Genomic DNA, 18,147 nt, shown 5'->3' on the forward strand with positions numbered 1-18,147 from the left:
TTGTGGGTTATAATAAAAGGAAATCACTATCAAATAGTTAATAGTTGTTCATCAAGTAAATGTAACAGCCATACAAAGGTAGAACAAATCACTAAAATCACAGTGTCTATAGGCAGCTTAATCTGTTCTCATGTTCTCATGACTTGTCAGATTTTAGGAACCCTGCAAGTTTTAGTAAATGGAAAAAAGATAAAATTTGGTAGACAACTAAGATTCTGTGTTTTGAAATTCTGCATCCTACTTCAACAACTCAAGGAATACGTTTGAGCATTCATGTAATTTTCAGGCTTAGCTTTATTCTTCCAGATTTCTGACTAGACTCCCAAATACTGACCTCTAGTCCATCGTCTTTATTCCCAATATAAGGAAGTGTTACAGAGTCAGCTCAAGATACCATAGTTACATACATATTAATCAATCCAAACCAGACCACCCAACAATCTTTTTGTTTCAGGATGAGTGTATAACTTCTTCTTTTTTTTTTGGACACGCTGCACAGCTTGTGGGATCTTACTTCCCCGACCAGGGATTGAACCCGGGCCCTTGGCAGTGAAAGTGCAGAGTCTTATCCACTGGACCACCAGGGAATTCCCTAACTTCCTTTAAGGAATAATTTATATTTAAACCATGAGTTAAAGTGGGCTTCTTCACCCATCAACATCAGAATAATGAAATATTATTTGAGAGAAAAGAGGAAACAGTGATTAGGAAATTTATTCTGCATTATTTTACAGATTCTTCATGACTCCTGGTAGCTTTGGTGATTAGTACATATAGTTTATACTTGCATTGTTACAAACAGAAACAAGTAATTTAAAAATTAAAGCACTGAATATATCCCAACATTTACTCTGTTTTGTCATATGATTATTTAAATTAGTTTAAATCCTTTCAAGAAGAATTTTAGATATAAATTTGAGTTTTCTAAAGAATACTATCTTTCATTGATATGTTACTTTATTCTACCCTTTCCTTCTCTATATGCTTCCAGTAACTATAATTTACTAGGAGAATCCACATGGTATTCATGTGCCTGGCATACTAACATTTCTATTACATTAAAATGAAAAGAGAAAAGTCACATAAGTTGAGTGTTCCTTCTTGAAAATCTTCAGCTAAATGAGATGCTGAGGTTTCAACAAAAGGTACCCAGGCTGAAGGTCCTTCCTGGGTGTTTTCCAGGAGGTTCTAAAACTAAGACAAGTTAATTACCTTTTATGATTTTATGACAAGTTAATTACCTTTGCATTTTTCCAGTTTGAAATACAGGGAGGAATCTTCCATTCTTGTTGTTCCTTCACGGTCATCTGAATTGAGAAAAGAGAGGAAGAAGAGACATTTGTAGATTTATAGTCTAGCTAAAAACCTAAGTGCAATCTTTCTCTTCAAAGACAGCTCAGTATACACTACATATGGATGGATTTAGTCAAACGTCTTAATTCCATTTGTTTGGTGGCACTATATACTATGTTCCCATATCATGGGTTCTAGTAAAAACTTTAATATAAAAAATGGAAAATAATCTGTAAATTATTGTTGACAGTTATAAATGCTGGTTAGTATTTTTACATATTTAAACTGATGTGACTTCTTTCAGATGAGAACTTGTTTTTTTAGTTGCGTAATAAAATGTATCTAAAAAAGGCCACTTGGACTATCAAGCACAGACCTAATGATCCCAGGTACTTCCTTCCTGTAACTATGATAACATTCTTCTTGTCAAATACCAGACCCTTTTCATTCCATTAAATGCAGGGGTTAGGTTAATAATAACAAAACTAATAGCTAACATTTTACATACATTCTCATAGGCACTCTGGAACTGCATGTTATAGTCTTGAGTGGGTCCCTATTTGATCTTGGAAAACAAATTAAAGAAACAATAAGTGTGGTGAGATGTAACTACATAGGCATCTAGACTTTATTCTATGCGAGGTTATTTATAAAATTAGTAATCATGAGTACAAAAAGAGATTTTAAACTAGAGCAAAGATTACCTTTCGGCTAGGAGAATGCATGACAGGTGCAGGAGGAGAAGGTGGTCCCCGGGGAATTTTCTTATTAATCCTGAAGGATAAACCAAAGCACAACCACAGAGTGATACAGATTTTTCCTTTTTAGTTAATATGTAGTCTCCCCTCCTTATTTTTTATTATGTAAAGCTTCAAACAGATACAAAAACAGAGAGTATATAACAAATGTCCACCTATTATATAGCAACACGTTGAGAAGCTAGAGCTGGTGTATTCAATTAAGAATGTGCAGATTATGACCTGCTGAATGAGGGGCACAAGACACCCACCCAGGGTCCGCAGATAGCTCTCTGAGCATCCAAGCTCCCACTTTGGGGAAGTGAAACCCATTGGGTTGTTTCAATTAAAGGTGCAGTTTTAATACACCCACCTGAAGAAGCAGAGTCACAAGATTTATTATTACTTTCAGATCCCAGAAGTGAGGAGTGAGGAACGAGGAAAGAACTGGAGGAAGGATAATCTTCTGTCCTAGGCCACAAGTGAGCAGGAGATGGAGAGCAGCATAGCAATACCTATTACTTATAAGGTAGTTGGGACAGAGTATACTAACTTTTCCTGGGGCTTAACTCTAAGTAGTTATAGTCACCCTTTGGTATCTGAGGAGGATTGGTTCCTCGATGCCTGAGGATACCAAAAGCCGTGAATGCTCAAGTCCTTTATTAAAGTGGCGTAGGGGCTTCCTTGGTGGCGCAGTGGTTGAGAGTCCGCCTGCCGATGCTAGCGGACATGGGTTCGTGCCCGGGTCTGGGAAGATCTCAGATGCCACGGAGCAGCTAGGCCCGTAAGCCATGGCCGCTGAGCCTGCGCGTCCAGAGCCTGTGCTCTGCAACGGGAGAGGCCACAACAGTGAGAGGCCCGCATACCGCAAAAAAACAAAACAAAACAAAAAAAACAGTGGCGTAGTATCTGCATATAACCTATACACATCCTCCCATATACTTTAAATCATTTCTAGATTACGTATAATACCTAATACAATGTAAATGTTATAATAAATAGTTCTGGTAGGTGTGGCAAATTAAGTTTTGCTTTTGAGAACTTTCTGGACTTTTGTTTCCTGAATTTTTTTTAAAAAACTATTCTTTTGGCCATGCCATGCGGCATGTGGGATCTTAGCTCCCCGACCAGGGACTGAACCCATGCCCCCTGCAGTGGAAGCACGGAGTACTAACCACTTGACCACCAGGGAAAACCCTCCTGAATATTTTTGATCTGTGGTTGGTTGGAACCACGGGTGCAGAACCTGCAGATACAAAGGGCCAACTATATTTTAAAAGGTTCCCTGGGAAAGGCAAACTGGGAACTTATGACCGGCATCCTAAACACAAGTCCTAATCTAAATGTCCAGTCTCTAGGTGTGAGCAGGGTTATCATACTGTAAAATGCCTAGGCAGCAACTCAGGAAAAAAAAAGTTGTTTTCCTTAAAAGTTGTTTTTCTCATCACAACCACTCAGCTTCAACAATTATTAAAACACAGCCAACTCTGTCATCATCATTACCCACTTCACCTCCACACTATTAACATCATTTCATCGAGCAATATATTTTTGCCTTCTTAAGAAACAGCTTTATTGAGGTACAACTAATGTACAGTTAACTATACATGAAGCGAACAATCTGATTAATTTCTGACACAAGTAAATACCTGTGAAACCATCATCACAATCAAAATAGTGAAGATACCCATCACTACCAAAAGTTTCTGCATGCCCCTTTGCCTATCCCTCTTTTTCCTCTCATCGCCTATCCATACACCCTCCTTCCCAGCAGGCAACCACTGATCTGCTTCCTGTCATCGTAGACTAGTTTGCATTTTCTAGAGTTCTATATGAAAAGAATCATACAGTATGTACTTGTTTGTGTCTCACTTCTTTCACTCAGCATAATTATTTTGAGATTCACCCATTTCACTTTACTGCACATATTAAAGTTTATTCCTTTTTATTGCTCAACAGTATTCCACGTATAGATGTCTCATGATCTGTTTATCCATTTACATGTTGATATACATTTTCCTCCTTTGATATATCTTTTTAGGAATAGTGGTTCCTTCTCATGAAACCACGTACTTACTTGAACCTTGGAGGTTCCATTGGATCTTTCTGCATTTCCACCATTCGAATAACTCTCTGTTTAGCTCCAGAGTTGAAAGCCACTCCTTGTTGAGATGGTGTGTATCTAAAGAATGTAGATGAAACTAAAGGTATAACCAGTTCAAGTTTTCAATAGGTATTTTTCTTCTATTACAATCCTAAACTGGACTACACTGTCAATTTCGCTCACAAAGTATTAATCGAAAATTGCAACAAAATTTAGGCAGAGCAGATAGCAACAGAGATAAGAGAACTAACAGCAATTCTGAATTATAAGCACAATGTAAACTATAGTTGTATTAATTTGCAAATAATTCATCACAGTCCATTTTGAACCATGGAAGCCACAGTGTTCAATTTCACAGATAACAGGTCTAGAAAATAGCACCTATTTTGTAAGTCTGCACCTATTTGAGGAAAAAAATGCCTCATAATATCCTCAACAAGCAACTTATAGTTAGTAGTTTTTGACTAAGCATAGGCTGTAAAACAGAAAGAATAATGGCAGCAGTCCTACCAGCTCTAAATTTTCCATTAATATCTATATATGAATCATCTTTCCACATAAAGATTTAGTTGAGTGAAATCCCTCAAAATTTGGAAGTATTATAAGGATGCCTATTATTATATAAATGATATTAATATATTAATATTTATAGTATACTATTATATTAAATAATTATAATAGTATTATACTATATAATATTTCCAATATACTAATGTTATATAAAAATGGAAAACTATAATCATTGTGGTTTGCATCATATACTCTATGTAATTGTTAATTTCTAAAAACAAAAAATGTTTTTAAAATAGCATAACAGCGAATATCTTAAAAGTGGATAGCTTAAAATATTCTGCTTTCAACTGAATGCACAAAGAGTCAATAGGCTTCAAGTCATTATTCAAAAAACTGCATTCACGATTGTGACTAAAGATAGTGAAAGAATACCAGGACCCCCAACTCCAATCACTTCCAACACGAAACTAAAACCTCCAGGCATGATTCATACCGGATATACTGAGCAGGAGCCAGTTTATCAGCTGCTCGGACTGGCATGGCTGCAGCAACCTTCTGCGATACGGATTTTTCTAAGGCTACCCTTGTCTTTTCTGTTATCTGAAATAAGAAACAACACATTGAGTGGTTTGAAAGTTAATAAAGATGTAAAACGTCATCTAAAATAATTATATATATCAATTCCCAGTTACCTCTTTAATGGCTTCTTCATCAGGTCTTTGCAGGTCTGGGTCATCTGCATTCATGACTTCTTTGGGAACCAGGTCAGTGTACTTGCTATAAATGACCTAAAATGTTCAAACAAAAGCAGGCTTAAGAAAAGCAAAGAATGAAGAGAAGCAACCTCATTAAGTCATTTCAGAAGTCAAAATGTCCTCTCAGCACACTTATAAATTTAGGACACAGATTTTGTCTTTTAGATTTTAAAACCAAGGAAGTTTAAAATATATATATACAAATTGCTGCCCTGGCTATAAAAGTTAATAATTTTCCTCTGACCTCATGCATTTAAATTATTTGAGATCTTCTAATCAAGTCAGTGTCCAGATAAATTGTGCCAACAAAATCTTATGCATCAGTGATCCCTATCTTTGAGCCTCACTAGGACTTGAAATTAATGATGATATAAACTGCCTATAGCACCATTAGCTTGGATTACAAGCTCACTGGAATTTAAGTCAGGTTACTGAATAATTTCCAAATTCAGGAGGCCTAAAAAATTTCATTGACCTCGCCCTACTTATAATGTTTGTCTTTTATGGCATCAACTCTATTCACAGACTAAGAAAATGAACATATGCCATGGTCAAAAAAACCCAGAACACTTTCTTCCATGAAAAAAAAAAATTCTATACACATACCTTATTTTACACTCATTATCCAAATTTAGGACTGTTATCTGATTGGTAGGCCTCTGCCAAACAGAATATTACTGACTTTCATGTCCATCTATCCTTTCGAATACTTCCATAATAACTTACACGGCAGATTTTATAGAAAAACAGAAGTACTGGAAATTTAACAGATAAGCAGCATTCTAGATTTTGCTGCTTGAGTTAGGAATTCTTTGACACACATACAGATAAAGGACAACTTATAAATATGAAAGAAAACCAAATTCCTGGGCACTTTAGATCTTCAGAAATTTTCTGCAGAAGAAAATGTTTACTACTATAAGTCAAAGTCTTATATCAATAATTGCATTCTACCATGACATTCCTTAAAACAGCTTAAAGGAAATGCATGCTATTGCTAATTTCTCACTCCAAACAACAGAGCAAAAAAACTTAATGGCCTATACGACCTGACCTGGCTTTGCCTACAGCTTCAATCTTCCCTTGTACCTCTCGCTCCCTCATTCATTATGCTTCAGTCACATGGACTCTTCTGTTTTTCAAACACAACCTGCTTTCCCCCAATTCTGGGCCTTTACAGAGTATTGCTCCCGGTTCTTCAATTGGGTTCTCAACCTGAGTCTTCGTTCAAAGGTCAGGTATGCAAGGGTGAGGCCTCCTCTGACTACCCTCACTAAAGGAGCAACCCCTCCCTACCCAATCATTCAGTGTCACAGAACTCTGTTTACTCTCTTCAAAGCACTGCTTACAGTATGAAATTATTATCTACTTTAAATCTACATGTCTTGCCCATTAAAGTAATAACAATTATAATAGGTAACATTTATTAAGCACTTATTTTGTGCCACTGTTCTTTTGCTTTATATATATAAACTAACCTAACCTTCACATCAACCCTATGAGGTGTGCACAATGATTATACCTACATTATTGATGAGGAATCTCTCATTCATTAAAGTATCTACAGTGCTTATAACAATGCTTGGTCCACAGGAGGCATTCAGTCAATAGTTTTTGTACAAATGATTGAATATATGACTTTCAGAGATGCTCTATTCTATGCTAAAGGTACATATATTTTGGGCCTGCAGAATGTTCTATATAAGCTGTTGATTTCCTGGAAAAACTGTATCATGACTATAGACTGAAATCTCTAGCTTGTTTTTCTCAGGAATAAGAAAAGGAATCAGGTAAGAAATGTAGATAATTTACCACAAAACATGTCTATTGATATGGGAGCTACTAGTGTCACCATCCTCTCAGTGTTCATTTTGGAAGGGACCCTAAAGCTCACTCCAGTGAGAAAAGCAAGGCTCAGTGCGTTAAGATCACACAGCTTGTAGCTGACCTCAAAAGTTTTACTTCTTGGGCTTCCCTGGTGGTGCAGTGGTTAAGAATCCGCCTGCCAATGCAGGGGACACGGGTTCAAGCTCTGGTCAGGGAAGAGCCCACATGCCGCAGAGCAACTAAGCCCGTGCACCACAACTACTGAGCCTGAGCTCTAGAGCATGCGAGCCACAACTACTGAGCCCGCGTGCCCCACTACTGAAGCCCGTGTGCCTAGAGCCCGTGCTCTGCAACAAGAGAAGCCACCGCAGTGAGAAGCCCACGCACTGCGATGAAGAGCAGTCCTGGCTCGCCGCAACTAGAGAAAGCCCGCATGCAGCAACAAAGACCCAATGCAGCCAACAATAAAAATAAATTAAAAAAAAAAGTCTTACTTCTTTTCAGTATGGAAAAAATCTATATCATAAGAATTAAAAGTTATATAACAGTCTCTAAAAAATAATACCAAGACTATGAAGAGTTAATTACTTTTACACAGTAATTGCTACAGGAAGGCATTCTACTCCCTGGTAGTCGTATATGCTCAACATAAAGTCTCAATACTAATTTAGCATACAAGAGCCATTTGCTGCTTCTTATTTGGGTATTCCAAAGTTAATAACCCTTTAAATGAGCATCAGTAAGATTCTAGCATTTCACAAAGCTGATGAAGGACATTTGAAGAGCAAGATTCCTCCATGGTATTAACTATAAAACCCCCAATTTTTATTGCCTGAGAACCAAATGTGCTGAAGAAACTCAGTATATCTCAGGGGGCAAAGGGGCTGGGGAGGATTATCCGAAAAATTACAATATACCTTCCAAGGTATCAGGAGCACAAATGAGTTTTTTGAACAAGATAAAGTAATAACTCATCTATGAAACAGAAGTTTTTTAATTACTGAAAACTGGCAAAGGATTGGATTGACTAAAAGGATAAGCTTGTCAGCACAGCTACCATTTCAGAGGTAGAGAAAGAAAACACTGTCTTTATAGACATAGTTTGTGAAATCCTATGAACAAGGTAATAACATACAATTTATCTTGGGGTTAAGGTTGTTTGGAATTCTTTTGGGGGGAGCTGAAGGCATTCTTTTAGGCAATATCATGTATGTAACATTTCCTATTTAACAATTTCAGAAGGAAAAATGTAAACATCAGGCTTTTTATTTCAAGATTTATGACTGAAGTCACAACTGGGAAAAAAAAAAAGGATTTAGTTCTATTGAGATTTACTTAAAAATTTTTTTCTCCTTCCCAATTTTGTATTACTATTAAGTCTTGTACACAGTACTTACTTTACATTTAGAGAGATCAATCGCCTTAGACTTGCCCTAGAATATTATCCCTTGGAACCTTGCCTTGTTCACCTCTTATACCTACAGCTAGCATTTTCCATTCTTGCTCTTTCACTATTAATATTTCAGTGAGAAGTCCCTGGTTTCTGAAGAATGCCAGATCCCTCTGATACAAATCAGAAACCACTGCAGTATAGAGCAAATTCAATAATCCAATAAGCCATTTTCATCCTATGTCAAGGACCTTGCATATCAGCATTCTGAATGACAATGAATTTTTAAAAAATCTCATTTTGTGCATTTAGTAGCCAATTCCTACTTCTAAAACAGGAAAATCAGTGGTTTTAACACAGGGCAATGCTAACGCCTCCAACTCCCCTCCCAGGGCCTATGAAAATACGTGGGATGTTTCTGTTTAAGACAATGGCAGGGGTGCAGGAGGGGGCACTATTGGCATTTAATAGGTAGTGCCAGTTATGTTAAACATAATACAATGCTCAAGACAGTCCCAAACAATCAAGAAGTGTCCCTCTCCTCTAAATGCCAATGCATAGTTAATGTTGAATTATTACATGCAGTCTAGAACTTCATGCATTAATACATCCACTTTTTAAAATAACATATTAATTAAATTTGTATAAGGAATTCAAATGTATATTCCAGGGTATAAAGTCCAGCAAGGAAATACATCCATCACAAACAATGTTAGAATACTCCAGGTAGTTACTCTCTTCAGTATCTTTCTTCTCAACTCATTGAGTGCCCTATTCTTTTTTTTTTTAATCTTCATTGTGGTTATTTATTATGATTTTTTTTTTTTAAGCAGTCTTAGGAGCAGTTTTCAGAGCAGTTTTCGGTTCACAGCAAAATTAACAGGATGTAGAGAGATTTCCTATATACCCCACACATGTACAGCCTCCCCATTACAGTCAGGGTTAGTATGAACCTGAGAGTGGTACCCCTATAAACTACTAGTCTAGGGTTCATTTCCAGTGGCTGATTTCTAGGCAAACATGTAAGGCTTTTACTGTGTAACGAACAATACTTTGGAGACCTTATTTGGCCAGAATACTGAAATCTAAAAATAAACAGTTCAGTTTTAACATTTCTACTCTACTTTCAATACAAAAGAATCACCAATATACATGTAAAATGGGCTAAAACTGTATTTCATTCAAAATTACACATCCTGTCAAAGTCAAATTATTGTCCTAAAATGCTGCTTTTTCCTAATAAATGAGAGAAGAGGTAGCAAATACCGATAAAACATAGTTATTATTCCAGAGAAGGAGAGGTGCACCAAAACAAAGGTGAATGAAAGCCTTCATGGCCCAGGGTAAATTTCCAGTATATGCCCTGCATGTATAGGGACGTATTTTTCCTTTTGCAGGAGTGGACCATGCTTCCTTAGTGGCTTCAGGAAAAGTGGCTTTGTTATTCAATAAATATTGCTATAATACCTCCAACAAACACTTCTGAATGCCTGTGTGTCAAGCTGTCAGGCACTAAGTTAGGTGCCAAAGAGGAAAATGAAAAGATATAATCTCTGTACTCAAGGAGCTTTTAGTCAAATGACATAGAACATTGTTAGTGAAAGGATAACTACAACAAAAGGATAATTGCAACAAAATGGATAATTACAACTGCTACTTTACAGTAAACACAGGGAATAGGGAGGAAGGACACCCAATCTATCTAGGAAGGATCAGGGACAGTATCCTGGAATAGTGAAGAGCGAGTTGTGACTTGAAAACAATAGAATTTAGCTAGAAAAAAGAACAGGGAGATGGCTTTCCCCAGCATCGGAGGGCACCCAGGGGAAGCTCCCAAGGTAAGAAAGAACGTGTCACAATAGGGGAGCTGCAAGAAGTTCCTCATAGCAGACATTCATACGGAATGCCTGAAAGTTTCTTCTTCTTTAATAACCACCTGTTATGGTGATTATTTTGTACTGAAAATAAATAGAAGGGCTAAAACTGGACTCTTTATCTTTGGATTTCAGTATTCTGGTCATAAAAGTTGATGCTAGGCTAGAAAGGTAAGCAAGGGGTCACGTGTGCCATAAGGTGCTTGGCTGGTTCTTATCCTGAAGGCTATGGAAAGATTTTAAGTGTGCATGCTTGTATGTGTTTATGTGGGGGAGAGAGGGAGAGAAACAGAAAAACGTGAATGACTGTTTCTTCAGGCAGGCAAGACAAATGCCAAGGAGATGGGTTCAGACTCTGCTGCAGTAAATTAAGCAAGAAAAAATAAGCGTCTGAACTAAGTAGCAAAGAAGGGACAATACTAGAGAAATGTTAAGGAAATAAGATAAATCACAGTGACTAACAGATGGAGGGTCTGAGGGAAACACAAAAGAATGGAATGATTGTTAAGCAAAGACTTTTTAGAGAACATACTGGCATTATGTGTCACATTTGAAATGTGAATATCCTTTGACCCAATGCATAGACTACTAAGAATTTATTTTACACAAATACTCATGTGCAAAAAGATGTTTATATATGGATCTTGAATATAGCACTGTGTGCAAAACTAAAAAATTGGAAACCACTAATGCTTAGAATATCTATATAGATTTTTCTTAATGAAAATCTTCAAAACATCTTAAGTAAGAAAAAAAAAGCATCTACGGGAGTTATGAGAATTAAAATCTCATTCATGTAAAAAAAGGATGTGTATGTTTGAGTGTGTATGTGTGTATCTATGTATGTAAAGTGGGAATACATGTAAAGGTGAGGTTACAAAGAGAAGGGGAAGGGACGAGATCCAGGATACACTAGAATACACTTGGCAAGATTAGGTTTAGATAGGAGAAGAGATTTGTTATAGAGACAAAAGGAATAGTCGAGACAAAAAGACACGTGCAGGATAAAGAAAGTCACAATTTTCTTCCAATAGTCTTATCTGCAAACAGATGGGGAGTCGCCTGTTAAACTGAGAGGGGATGGAGAGGAGTAGGAGCTAAGCTTGGAGGAACATCAAGACAGCTCTGCTGAAACCTGAGATACAAATTTGCATGACTGCATGATTGTTTTCCCCAAAAACTAGCAGCCATGACGGAGGAGCAAAGGATGGTTTATCATTAGTGCTGTCTTACAGGGTAAAATGAAAATGTTTGGGAGAGAGAGAAGCAAAGGACAGGTAGTGAAGGTTCTCAAGTACCTTCCCCAATATTTTCAATTCTGAAGAGCCCTTTTACCTCCAAAATACTCCAAATACTTGGAGTATTTATTTATTAAAAAAAAACAAACTAGGTCTTGAAAACAGTTCCTTGGCTCTGAGTGTGGCTGCTCTGTGATGAGATTATTTTAAGTAAACTTCGTTTTTGGTCTTTGGATTACTTTGTAAGCAGGGCCATCCTAAAAGTAGCAAGTGTCAGTTTTGTACTTAATCAAGGGAGAAAGAAGTTTACATGATTAATTCTATTCAAATGAACCATTAAAATAATTAAGTATCTATGTACTCTTTTTTTTGTGTGCAGAATGCAGGCCTCTCACTGTTGTGGCCTCTCCTGTTGCGGAGCACAGGCTCCGGATGCGCAGGCTCAGCGGCCATGCCTCACGGGCCCAGCCGCTCCGTGGCATGTGGGATCTTCCCAGACTGGGGCATGAACCCGCGTCCCCTGCATCGGCAGGCAGACTCTCAACCACTGCGCCACCAGGGAAGCCCAGTATCTATATACTCTTTAAGTACATGGAAGAGAAATAGAAGACTATACACAAAACTAAATTTAATTTTTTTAGGGTGCTAGGATTGTAGATTTTTAAAAATTTGCTAGCCTTTAAAAAAGTTAGTACTATAAAAGAATTGTTTTTAATATACAGTGCTGTATGTCAATTATATCTCAATAAAACTAGAAGGGAAAAAGAAGAACTGTTTTTTAAATGTAAAACAAATACATAAAAACCCTTAAGTATACATAACCTATCATCAATTTGGGGAATTTCAAAGGAAAAAGTCATTGCTGTTATGAAAAGTCATATTATATTGTTCATATTGTTATGAAGTCATCTTCAGTTAGCCTAAGTATACGTCACTGTTACTTTTAACATAAACTAAATGGCCAGATTTACCATTTTTCATACAATTAAAAAAACTCCTCACAAAATATTTATCAATGGGGGAAAAAAAATCAATGAGAGGGTTACCTTGTCTTTTGACTGTCCCTGTCGAGCAATTGCATCATACTTAATTTTTCCTTCAGCATCCACCTGAATGGCCAGTGCATTTGACATTTTTTTCTTTCGTCCCATATCCAGGGGATACTGGGCCACGTGGATCTCTGGAAAAGCACCTCCATCTCCAAAATCCTATATATTAAAAAGAAATAAAAAGAATATTTAATAGTAGTTTGAGATTTAAGATATATTCACTTATTCAACAAATAACCATTGAACCCTTATTATGCTAGATGCTACAGAAATGGCAGTAAACAAAACAGAGGTCTCTGACCTTGTGGAGTGTGCATTTTAGTGGGCAAAGATATAAAAAGCATAATTTTTGGCTTGTGATAAATGCCTTGAAAGCAATAAAGGGACTGGGAAGAGGGGTTATTTTCTTTATTATTTTTAAACTTTATTAATTTATTAATTTATTTTAGGCTGCATTGGGTCTTTGTTGCTGCGCGCGGGCTTTCTCTAGTTGCGGTGAACAGGGGCTACTCTTCCTTGCAGTGCACGGGCTTCTCATTGCGGTGGCTTCTCTTGTTGCTGAGCACAGGCTCTAGGCGCGTGGACTTCAGTAGCTGTGGCTCGTGGGCTCTAGAGTGCAAGCTCAGTAGTTGTGGCGCACAGGCTTAGTTGCTCTGCAGCATGTGGGATCTTCCCAGACCAGAGCTCGAACCTGTGTCCCCTGCATTGGCAGGTGGAGTCTTAACCACTGCGCCACCACGGAAGTCCCAAGAGGGGCTATTTTTGATAGTGCGGTTGGGATAACCTTTGTGAAGAGGTAACATGAGCTAAAGCCTGAATGATGAGAAATCAGTCATGGGAAGATCTGAAGGAAGCATTTTCTAGGCAGATTATACAGCAAGTGTGAAGGCGCTGCTGCAAGAACGAGCTTGGCATGTTCTAGGAAATGAGTGTCCACTGGGGCTGTAGCTTACTGAGGGCAGAAGAGCAGACATATAGATGATAAGTCTGCATGGGTGGACAAACACCAGATCACGGAAGGGCTTCTAGACCACGGCAAGGATATGGATTTTATGTACATGACAGGAAGAAATTTTAAAAAATTAAAAAATTAAAAACATTAAAAAAATGTTTAGCATAAGGAAAAGATTTTTCATTTTAGGATACATAATTTTCTTAGTGAAGGACAGGTCATGCATGCTATAGGTAGAGCAAAAATGTAAAGTATTAGGGAGTTCCCTGGTGGCCTAGTGGTTATGATTCTGGGCTTTCACCACTGTGGCCCAGGTTCAATCCCTGGTCAGGGAACTGAGATCCTGCAAGCTGAGCAGCACAGCCAAAAACAAAAAAGTATAGAATTATATTTCTTCTTCAGATTTTAACAACATCTTATTTATTCAGTGTTCCATGAGAAGCAAATAAATAGGAAGGACCCAGAAATGAGTTTACCACATTTCTAACGATGATTATACAATTACTTAGAAGAGAATTAAGACTTCTAAAGTAGAACAAGCTAAGTCTGTCAATGAAGTTTAATATTACAAAAATGTATATCATCAAATTAACATATGAATATTAAATATAATTTAAATAGTTTTGTTAAATTTAATAATACTTGCCCACACATATATTCTCATTTAATTCTTGCAGTTCTTCAACACCTCATATTTTCATATGGAAAAAATTCAAGTTTAGAAAAGTTAAAAGTGATTTTTCCAAGGTCTCATGGATAGCTATGAGGACCTGAACCCAGATCTTTTGACTCCAAAAGTTGTTAAATTTTTTACTAAACTGAAATACCCTGGCTCAAAAAAAGGCAAATCATTTCACTAAGAAATGAGAGAAAAAATATATTAATATTAATCATTTAGAGGGGGTTTGATGGAAAAAAATTATGAAAATAGCCACTTTTATATGATCTCCTCCAAGAAATATTCCATTAGATTCTGGATATATGATTTGCTAGGTACAACATGCTTACTTGCTAAAGAAAGGTTTGCCATTTTTTAAAACAAACAATAAAGCTAAAGGAGACGTTTTCTTGTAAATTAGGCAGAAAATAGTTAAGGTATTCCCAAGAAAGGTACTACCTGTAGCCAGGCCATCAATCTGACATGGGCTCAGATTTACTAGAGTTCTTCAACTATAATAAGCACTTCAAGACTGTAGATGTGGCATTACGTGGTCATAAAGCTTGCCAGAAAAATCATAGCTTTTACTTTAAAAACTAGAACAAAATGCTTTCTTCCACAGAACTTTCACTCTCCTCAAGAAGCACTCACAGTATTTCTATTAGCTGGCCATTTTGATTTGATTTTCAAATAAACTGTTCTGCTCCACCAGGATATATGACACTTTTGATAGTCAAGTAAGATTTTAAAAGCTAATAGTACCTGAATGTCCTGATGCTGAAATGCAAGTAAGGATGAGATTTCTACTGTAGGTAAAATGATGCCTGCCACCCCACCCTAATCTATCGAGAGGCCAAAAGTAGAGCATCTGTAATCCCTAAAAAGAAACACTCAAGCCTTCTGTTAGATAATGACAAGTTCTGTCTTTCTTGCCACAGAAAAGACGGCATCACAGCTTCCTTGATATCTTTTATTTTGCTCTGCTTCTCACAAATTACATTATCAGTGAAAACAAAAGCAGCAACAACAAAAATCCCATCATAAGTGTGGTAAGACTGGCTTTCACACACTAGAATTAATAAGGACCAGAGGACAGCTGAACAAAAATCAACCAGAGAAACAAAAAAATCACCAGGGAATATGTTAGGAGAAGACATGATCTCTTTAGTTGAGTGTTCTTCTTCTAGGCTGTACAAAGAGTTGGGTAGGGCAGGGGTAATGACAAACATGAGAGAGGCTGAGAATACAGTTGCCTTTTTATATGTGCTAAGCAACATATTTCAATCCACTGAATACTTAGTTCACTATGATCACCACTTGCAGGCATATGAAAAAAAGCTAAGGACACTTGGCCCTTCCCATTTGTAAAGTAGAATTATAACCATATAAAGACAGAACACGACAAAATGATAAAATGAAAATAACTGGGTACAAACATGAATAGGCACAGAGGTTTTCAATAGGGCAGGTATATCCCTTGGGAATTGGAGGAGGAAAATTTGCAGGACTCAGAATGAATACAGGGAGATGGAGAACAGGAAGCGGCTTGGAGGAGGAAAGTCTCAAATGTCTGCGTTTCTCCCTAGATTAAAAAAAAGGTGATCAAGCATGGGCAGTATGCCCTGGAATTAGGGAAAGGGATATGCATTGAACTGACGCACAAGATCCTGAGTAATTAGGAGAATAGGTGCTGCCAAAAAAGTTTGTTCTTTGGGAACAAGCTAGAGATATAAAAAGATCATTTCAGATTCCTCCTTCTCCCTCACTGCCTCTGAATCAACCAACAAATTCTGTCTCTTATACCTTCCCCCAAATTTATCTAATCTGTATGTTAGGATATATTAACATTCTCAAGTTGAAGATAAGAAAACAGATGAAGAGAGCTTAGGACCTGTCCAGGGTCACACAAAGAGTAAGGAACAGGGCTTCCCTGGTGGCGCAGTGGTTGAGAGTCCACCTGCCGACGCAGGGGACACGGGTTCGTGCCCCGGTCTGGGAAGATCCCACATGCCGCAGAGCGGCTGGGCCCGTGAGCCATGGCCGCTGAGCCTGCGCGTCCGGAGCCTGTGCTCCGCAACGGGAGAGGCCACAGCAGTGAGAGGCCCGTGTACCGCCAAAAAAATAAAATAAAATAAAAGAGTAAGTAACACAGCTATAATGCAAAACAATTAATTAAAAAAAAACTCCTTGTCAGTGTTCTATCCACTATACCAACAGGAAGAAATCAGAAAAGAAAATGCTGCTGGAGTTTTCCCTGGAGGAAAGTTGTTTCTTCAGGGTGATGCGGCATTGTGCATGAAGGGGAGAGGGAGGGAAAGGCACGTGAACATCAAACCGTTCTTTCATCTTTTTCCTCTTACTTTCCCATTATTTTCCATATACTATAATCCCCCCAAAACATAAAGGGTTTGTTAGTTTCTTCTGTACATAAGTAACAGTTTGACATAAGAACAGACATAAATTGTACTCTTTTTCAGTGATCATAAAGCAGTGAGAATAAGCAAGAAGAAAAAGCTCAATCTTCTGAGGGAAGTACATGTCTTGAGAGCTCACAACCAGAATTTCTATCATACTGACATTCATATGCAGAAGTTCTAGGGTTTAAATTTATTTCACAAAGGTGCTATAATAATTTTCAGCACAATTATTTACCTCTAATAACCGAGGTATCCAGCCTTTCCGGTACCCGTATGGGGGAGGTTCTCTTCGGGAGGAGACCAGTGAGGTCTGTCGTGATCTCTGCGATCTTGCTTTTTCTTCAGCCTCAAGCTGGTCCTGAGATAGCTGAGTAGGTGCAGGTAAAAAGCTATAAGCAAAGATAATAAAAGTCAGAATTTTAAAAACTCTTATATTTGATTATTGCAATTTGGCCATCAGACACTATTTTCCTGTAATACTTTTTCCTTTGAGCAAAAGAACAAACTTTCCAATGATTTATGGCAGGATTATCAGTCATTTTATTATGCCTGGAAAGGAATAAGTACTAACAGACATACAGTAAAAATATCTGACCAGGATGCAGGCAACTGGTGCCCAGAATAAAAAATTAACAGATATTTCACATAATAAACCATTGAGTTTTTATGCCTCCACCTTTCTTTTCTTACAATAAGCAAGTAAATGTTCTCAATTAACAAGGGGTCAACTCTTTAGTATATGGTTTTCTTAGTGTCGTTACTATTCTTTTACTCCTTATTTTTAACTATTTTACTATTATGCTTCCTACTTTTAACTATTTTAGCATCAATACAAAAAAATAATTGGCACTGAATGTAACAAAGAGGTGGATAAAAAAAGAAAACATGAGTTGCATATTTAAGTGTTTTCCCAAGGTATCTAGTTTAGAATGCAATTTAAAATTTAAGAGGTCAAAGATCCGAAGCAGAAATTCTAAAGATGTAATTTGGTACTCTTGAATCAAAGCAGCCTTTCTACTAAACCATTCTTAACTTTTAAGTATGATAAATGTTATTATAGAGATATCCCAAAGTACCACAAAAGGATTCCAGTATATGAATAATACATTTAATGGAAAAGTTAAGGTTCCTTTGTGATTCTTGACTAGGAAGAATATGTGAATAGGGCTTCCCTGGTGGCACAGTGGTTGAGAGTCACGCCTGCAGATGCAGGGGACATGGGTTCGCGCCCCGGTCCGGGAAGATCCCACATGCCGCGGAGCGGCTGGGCCCGTGAGCCATGGCCGCTGAGCCTGCGCGTCCGGAGCCTGTGCTCCGCAACGGGAGAGGCCACAACAATG

The 18,147-nt window shown here is 37.5% G+C and overlaps 1 protein-coding gene and 1 non-coding gene across 3 annotated transcripts in view; one reads left to right on the forward strand and one right to left on the reverse strand.

Annotated features, from left to right (window-relative positions):
- SNW1 (SNW domain containing 1) overlaps positions 1-18,147 on the reverse strand; it is a 34,971-nt gene that overhangs the window by 13,003 nt on the left and 3,821 nt on the right. Inside the window, exons 2-8 of one of the 2 annotated variants that reach the window (XM_007459781.1) lie at positions 17,043-17,196; positions 12,778-12,939; positions 5,340-5,435; positions 5,141-5,247; positions 4,108-4,212; positions 1,998-2,067; positions 1,242-1,307 (exon numbers count right to left, since the gene is read on the reverse strand). In XM_007459781.1, coding sequence (XP_007459843.1) covers positions 1,242-1,307; positions 1,998-2,067; positions 4,108-4,212; positions 5,141-5,247; positions 5,340-5,435; positions 12,778-12,939; positions 17,043-17,196 — 760 coding nt within the window. The remainder of the gene's footprint in view (positions 1-1,241; positions 1,308-1,997; positions 2,068-4,107; positions 4,213-5,140; positions 5,248-5,339; positions 5,436-12,777; positions 12,940-17,042; positions 17,197-18,147) is intronic. The other variant, XM_007459782.1, reaches the window with a different exon arrangement.
- Positions 13,996-14,067, forward strand: TRNAE-UUC (transfer RNA glutamic acid (anticodon UUC)). The gene has a single exon. It is a non-coding gene; the product is annotated as a tRNA-Glu (tRNA).

Source organism: Lipotes vexillifer, unplaced genomic scaffold (assembly GCF_000442215.2).
Source record: "Lipotes vexillifer unplaced genomic scaffold, Lipotes_vexillifer_v1.1 scaffold39, whole genome shotgun sequence".
NCBI lineage: Eukaryota > Metazoa > Chordata > Mammalia > Artiodactyla > Lipotidae > Lipotes > Lipotes vexillifer.